Consider the following 7363-nt stretch of genomic DNA (forward strand, 5'->3'; position numbering starts at 1 on the left):
CCACGTCATCTTCTCATTAAAGCGCAACAGCATACCACATCAGTTCGAACCCTGTGAAATCCATTTATTAAAAGTTCTAAAAAGTTAAAATCCTTAGACAATCCCGCTGGTCCGACAGAAAAGACAATCCTCTCAAGTTGGTTAAAAGTTTTATTTTGGCTTTATCGTTTGCCATCTCCACTTCTAAAAATCCCGAAATCTCGCATGGTTTTCTCTAAATCTCTCCACTTCTAATTCTATCAATACTATTTTCCCCCGAATTAGTTTTTTTGTCTTCTATTAAAAGCGATTCCCCAACCAATCACATCTTCAGGGATCTTTCGATTCATCGGCCTGTGGAAAAACGAAGGCTTGCTACGAGCCGACTACTGGTGATGCTGTCTCTTATCGGTAAGCTAGAAATTTTTTTTTTAATTACCGTAAAACCTGTAATAGAAGGACCCCCTAATTTTCAGTTTTGAGCCAATTTATCTCGGTTCCTGATAAAGATATAAACAATTTGTCAACTGATAAATTGTTTATCATAATATCCTATACATTTTATTAGTTGACACATTTTTGATATCTCTGATAGGAGCTGAGATAATTGAGCTCAAACTTGACAGTGTGGGGGCCCTTCTATTACAGGCTTTACGGTATTTCTTCCCCCAATTTTCAATTCCAGCGTCATCAACCCATCTTCCATCGAATTCGAATTCTCATCCACCCAATCCTCGCCGTCTGGCGTCTACCTGGCACTCGGTTTCTCATCCGACGGAAAAATGTCGCCAGCCGATGTTATCGAATGCTCATCGCTTGGAAATCAGGCACTCTCGATGAAATTCTCAGCGAATTCTGGATATTCCAATTCAAGAATCGACGGAGAAGAAGACATCCGTTCTCAGTATATCACCGACACCCAAACTTCGTACGCCGATGGAAAAATCTATTGTAAAGGAACAGTGAAATCGGACGGAAATGCCAACACCCAGATTTTCAAGTGCACTCCAGATCAAAAGTATTATCTGATAGTTGCAAAAGGAGCGACCAGTGCTGGTGGATTAGGATATCACGGTCAGAATGGTAAACACGTGTCATCCCAACGTCTTCTAACCGATCTCAGTGCTGGAAATGGGTCAGGATCAACAGTCACCCTTGTCATGCTTCACGCTATTTTCATGACGGTCGCCTGGATGACGATGGTCCCAACTGCCGTTATTTTCGCAAGAGTATTGAGGTCTTCATGGCCCACGTTGAAGCCCGGAGGCTTGTTGATCTGGTTCCACGTGGGTTTTTATCCAAACAAGTAGGTCATTTCATTAGAAGGCTTTCAGATCCATCGTGGCGCCAACCTCATTGGAATCGCCCTTATGATCGCTGGCTTCGTGCTGATTCTGGTGCATAAGGACTGGAAGTTCGTGACAGCTGGATGGGGTGGAAAGCACGCGATCATAGGAATCATCGCACTGTGTTTGGCATGGTTGCAACCGTTTATCAGTACCCTCAGATGCTCGCCAAACGATCCGCGGCGGCCGATTTTCAATTATATTCATAGAGGAATCGGAGTGATCGCAATGGTCTTGGCTAGTGAGTTTCAAAATTTTTTGTATAAAAATGCATAAAAAACTATGTAGATTCATATTGCAACAAAGAAAAATCGCAAAATATCGAAAAATTGTTTCAAATGAACACTTCTGGAAGGTTCTAGAATCTATTTTTTGAATTCCCGCCAAAACTGAAAACTTTGAAAAATTGGCGATTTTTTTTTGCGATTTTTCAAAAGAGAAATACATTTTTTCTTCGATTTTTCGCCAAATTTTTAGACTTTTTTAGGGGTTTCAGCTATTTTTGAATATTCTATTTCGATTTTTCCGAATTTTTTGTCGGAATTTCGACGGGATGATGCTCGCGAAGATTACTGTAGATTACTGTAGAAGCCAATTTCGTTGCAGTTTTTTTGCAAAAAAAAAAACTACAAAAAATACTACAGTAACCTACAGTAATCTTCACGAACACCATCGAGTCAAATTTCAGACAAAAAATTTGGAAAAATCGAAAATGAATCTTTGAAAACAGCTGAAAAATCTAAAAAGGTCTGGAAGTTTTGCGGAAAATCGCAGAAAAATATCTAGTTTTCAGTTCTAGCAGGAATCCAAAAACGATTCCAGAACCTTCCAGAAGTTTCCAGATATGGCCTATTGAAGCGATTAAAAATGTTTCCTTGTTGCTAATTAATTCTCTACATATTTCGATGAAAATGACCCATTTAAATTTAAAATGAATTCAAAATTCCAGCCACCGCTATCTGTATCGCTGGATATCATTTCACTGGCAACCGAAACGTCGTTCAATTAGTTCTCGCTCTCATCCCGATCTCTGTCATCTTCGCTCTCTCAATATTCTTCATAATTTTCAATAACCTCGTAGACGTCGACACAAAATCATTCACCAAGGTATGATTTCATTAGAGCGCACTTGCCAAAATTGTCCTCTTCAAAACTTTTTTCCTCTGTAGCACCGCACTGTAAACATATTTCAGCAGAATGGAAACAGCTCTGCTCGCATTGAAGACATCCCTATGAGACCGACTTCGAAGACGGAGACGGAAACCACGTGGACAATAAGATCACCACAGAGCGCGGCGTCACCGGATAGTGACAGTAGTCGGAATGAAGTGCCACTGGAAAAGAAACGGCTTTGGGTAGGTTTTGGCACTCTTCCCTAGTGTTGTCTTTGGTGTCAATGGACTCTCATTGTCACATTCACTTATTTTAGGTTATCAATTTTCAGGTGAACCGATTCCGCGAGCTCGTCGTCTATGGCGCAGTTCTAATCTTCGTGGCAATCGGTACCATTCTCTCTGTCTTTTTCGCTCTTGGACTTAATGGAAAATAATATCTTATTGAAAATTGAAATTTCTTGTCAGAAAAAAATCTTTTTACCGGTGACCCAAATTATTATGTATTGTTTCCCTTATTCATCTGTTTTCTTGTGAATAGCTTTAACTCGAATTCTTCTCTCTGTGAAATGAAATGTTCCCCTTTGAATAGACTGTATAGTCCGACTAACAAGAAGAGCAAATAAATTAATGAAAAGCATTGGGCGAGGGGGGTGAAGAGCAAAGAAATAAAATAATTATCTCATTTTGAGCAAGAGAGCAACGGGCCCAACCGCGCTCGCTGCCATTCATTTCCATTGAAAGCATTCAGAAGGACTAGAAAACGAAATAATGCAATTGGTATGTGTATATGTACACCCCGGAGCCAGACGGGGCGAGGCGAGCACCATATTGCCCCCGTTTTCGACTAAATGCATTATCTCTAAAAAGGGGCAAAGAGGGAGGGGAAGAAAACGATAAGCGGATGGAAGAGACATTTGGGAGAAAACCAGTTATTTCCAATTAGCTCATCCTTCATTACGTCGCATTTTCGGATTTACAGTTTTTAACGCTTTATAATTGCTACAAAACACTTAACCAGTAATTTTTTTCTTTTTTTGTCTAGCCATGGTATGAGAACCTCAATTTGAAATTTGGAGCCAATTTCGGACGAGTCGCGTGTCGGCGTTACGGTCTTCAGCGACTCAAAAACGCTTCAGTTTTCAAAAAACCAAATTCCGGAAAATTTGAAAACTGGCACATTTCTCTAGGTGCCCGTTCGCCATGCAGTGTTTCTACAGTATCCCTTACTTTCGTGACCAAACGTATTCACATTTAAAACGATTCGGTGTGATCTTCACTGAAAATTCAAAAGCATTTTTTTCCGAAAAAAACGACAGTACCTCGATTCAAATTTTAGTGCCAAGTCAAGTTATGCGTAGCGTGTCTGCGAGAGCGGTCGCTAACGGAATATTCAACGATCGCTCAAACAGCTTCAATTTCCGGAAAATTTTTTGAAAAAGAAACCAATGCGTAGCCAAATTTCGTGTGCACTCCTGTGTGAAATACTGACATCTACCGTATTTTCGCTAATAAAAGCTCATCCTATACTTGCACTTTGAGCTCAATCATCTCAATTTCTATGAGAGATATCAAAAATTTGTGAACTAATAAAATGTTTGTCATGATATCACCAATGTTTTATCAGTTGATAGATTTTTGATACCTCTTATAGGAACCGAGATAAATTAGTTCAAAGTTCAAGTATAGGGGTGACCTTTTCCTCCAAAGCTGAGCTTCTGAATTCTGTAAAAAATAAGCTCCCAGTCGATTTCATTTCTTCCGTTCTAAATTTTTGTATTCAACATTTCTCATCTCCCCTTTCCCTCTCTTCTTCCTTGTTTCCAATTGTGCTTAAAATCCTCTGGAGGTTAGAAAGGAGGTTAAACCTAAATGAATTTGTGTATGTGTGTGTTGCCTTCTGCTTCCCTTTCTCTATTTTTCGTTCAAATGAGAGCTTTTACAAAAAAGGGATACTTTATACCACTCTCCTCTCTCATTTTATTCATGTCTTCTCTTCCCCCGGTCCATCAAACAAAATACCACGGAATAAGAGAGAAGGTTAAAAGTGAATGAGAGCAAAATTGGAAGATATGTGGTGGGGGCTCCAAATTGATAGATAGAGACAATGGGACACTGAGAAACGCATGAGAAGAGACGAATTAACATTTTGATAGGAGTCGGAAAACGGGGTCCCAACTAGACTCCGCCCACTTTTTTCGTAATGAAGGACTTGCCACGCCCCGTTTTCCTGATGATGATGTTGATGTGGGAAAAGAGAGAGAGATGGAAAAAATAGAGGAGAGCAGAAGAAACGCAACACAACAAGTTTAATGAAATTGTCATTTTCGTTTCGTCCTCTCCTTTTCCGATACACTTGATTTGCGCCCATCCCCCGTTCTATTCTGGAAGATTCTAGAATATTTTCAGGAGGTTGGTTTTTGTAAATTCAAAAATTCTTCAAAAAAATCTTTAGTGGTTTGCAAAGTTTGTGATGATTCGATTAACCTTTAAAAGAGACAAACACTTTTTCGAGATTTTTGAAACTCTTCAAGCCTGCAACTTAGAGCCTATATATCTCGTTTTCGTTAAAAGCTATCAAAAATTGTTAATTTATAAAATGTTGGTGATATGATAATAAACATTTTGTCAGTTGGCGGTTTTTTGATGTCTTTTACAGGAAATGAGATAAATTGGCTCAAAGATAGTGTCGGCGTTCTATTAGAGAGTTTACAATAACTTTTCTTCGAAATTGTAATTATGACTTCTCCTGAATCAAATTTCGAAAAATTTCAGGAACTAGGCCAACGTCTCCTACAGGCCTCCTTGCATTTTTCAATATTCGATTAGTCCTCCCACCTTTCAGCTGCTCTTTGATTTATTAAAGGCGGCTGGAATCAGATGGCAAAAAGAGCAGATGGAAAACATAAATATATTCATTCATTCATCATGTTTTGTATTTGGAAAACTCGAGAAATTCGTATTTCAATTAACTTTTCACTTGATTGTAGTTTAGATTATAGACCCTCCATTTCGATCTTCATGAGCTCCCGGAGCAGAAAAATTGTCTTTACTAGAATTTCATAGTCTTCAAAATTGTCTTCAGTTTTCTGAATATGATAAACAACTACAGTTTGAGAACCGGATCTATTCTTCAGAAGGTCCAGCACAATTTTTAATCCCTATAAAAGTTGAAACCACCCCCCCCCCCCCCAACTCTTTTCTTTTCATTTCGCTTCGTTGGAATTTCTCTTCTAATTACCAACTTCGTCATTAAGACGAGACGCCTTCTGAGATGTAAACCAAAAGCAAACAAGTAAAATGCACCAAAAGAGATGAGGGTCAGATTACGTTTGATTTTGAGAAGAAAGAGAAAATTGGTTTTAAAACTTTGTTCCGAGCCTTTCAAGTTTCAGTGCTTCCAGACCGAAGTTTTTCCAATACCTAGACTGGAGGAATCGCTTTGAAAATTTTAGTAGCTTCGAATCAAACGTAAAATTTTATTTTTATCAGTTTTCGTGCTCTCCGTTTGCCTTTGTCTAAAGATATAACCTTTTTTGTTAGTCCGGTTGATTGTGAGCTAACATTTTTATACTTTTGTTTTTTTGTTAATGTTAACAAAATTTGAAAAATAAGGATGGACATACAACTTTTAGCTGAAGGTCCTAAAAGTTAAAACTAGCAGGAAGCTATCTAGCGTTGTTGGTCTTTCCAAAAATATTACCCATACTATTAATTTAGGTTAGCTATACCAGCTATCCCAGACAAATAATATCTCCAAAAACGGAACCGTCTGTTCTATTAATGAAAGAAACAAAAAGAGAGAGGATGGTGTCATCTTATTGCATGCGATAGTCTCATCAAATTATAGCATCCTCTTCTCTTTCTCTATTTTTTCCCCATTTTTCTCCACCCCTCTTCTCTCTTTTCATATCTCAAGACCCCCATTATGACTTGGCTCTCTCTATATCTAGAGCATCTTATATTCACCCAATTTCGAAGCAAATTATGCAATTATAATTGGGTCGAGCTCTCTCAAAAATGCCAAAAAATTGCATGGTTTATGAGCCATATAAATGCAGAATTCTTCCAATTTTACTCGATAACTACTACTAAATATTCTGACGAAAAAAGTAAGTTTTGCCTCTTTGACTCTAGCAAAGATCAAACGGTATTCCTGAGTGAATAATAAAAATGAGTCCATTCTATTATTGCTCGAGAATACCCTTTGACAAGCTGAAAAGTGTTAGAAGAGGTTTTGATTATTTTTTTGAAAACTTGATTTTCAGTTTCAGCTGCTAGTAAAAGTGTACCATTCTAAAGATAAGCTGACTTTGAGTGTATAGGTCAAGGCTGAGCTACGGCCGACCGTTATTATTTTCTGTCAACATTGAAAATCGACGAAAACTCGACTTTCACGGATTTCGGTTAAAACCGCGGTGGCCTAGAAACTTCAAATTGCAAAAATTAGGCCACCATGTTAACATGGCTTAATAATAAGAACACACCAGGTGAATATCAGTATATTTCTAGGATGTTGACCATGTTGGCCTAGAAAACTCAGCTTGCAAAAGCTAGGCCACCATGTTGACATAGCTTAAGAATACACCAGGTGAATTCCAGGGCATTTCCAGACCATTTACCATGTTGGCCTAGAAAACTCAACTTGCAAAAGTTAGGCCATGTGGCCACGATAGCCTATCCTGAGTCTCGGACGGCCGCGACCACGATTTGCACAACCTCGATTCAGGCCTAACATAAGGATCTTCAAAAAATATCTGTAAACGAATACAAGAAAAAAAACTTTATTGTCAAATTTACAATACGATTGCACACATGAAATCAAAAGGAAAAAAAACAAAACTGCCCGTGTTTATTGTTAAGTAAAAAAAGAAGACATAAGGCAGGAGTGTTATGTGAAAGAAAAAAAAATTCAAAAAAAAACAC

The 7363-nt window shown here is 38.3% G+C and overlaps 1 protein-coding gene across 1 annotated transcript in view; it reads left to right on the forward strand.

Moving 5' to 3' along the window:
• Window positions 1–2874, forward strand: part of CBG00983 — a gene marked incomplete at both ends in the record, with an annotated part of 6447 nt that extends 3573 nt beyond the window's left edge. The window contains 6 exons of the mRNA XM_045241664.1: window positions 314–390; window positions 665–1265; window positions 1314–1566; window positions 2275–2432; window positions 2519–2680; window positions 2770–2874. Of these exons, the coding sequence (XP_045091693.1) occupies window positions 314–390; window positions 665–1265; window positions 1314–1566; window positions 2275–2432; window positions 2519–2680; window positions 2770–2874 (1356 nt within the window). The remainder of the gene's footprint in view (window positions 1–313; window positions 391–664; window positions 1266–1313; window positions 1567–2274; window positions 2433–2518; window positions 2681–2769) is intronic.
• Window positions 2875–7363: the final 4489 nt, after the last annotated feature.

Source organism: Caenorhabditis briggsae (assembly GCF_000004555.2).
Source record: "Caenorhabditis briggsae complete genome, chrII, whole genome shotgun sequence".
NCBI classification, from domain to species: Eukaryota; Metazoa; Nematoda; class Chromadorea; order Rhabditida; family Rhabditidae; genus Caenorhabditis; species Caenorhabditis briggsae.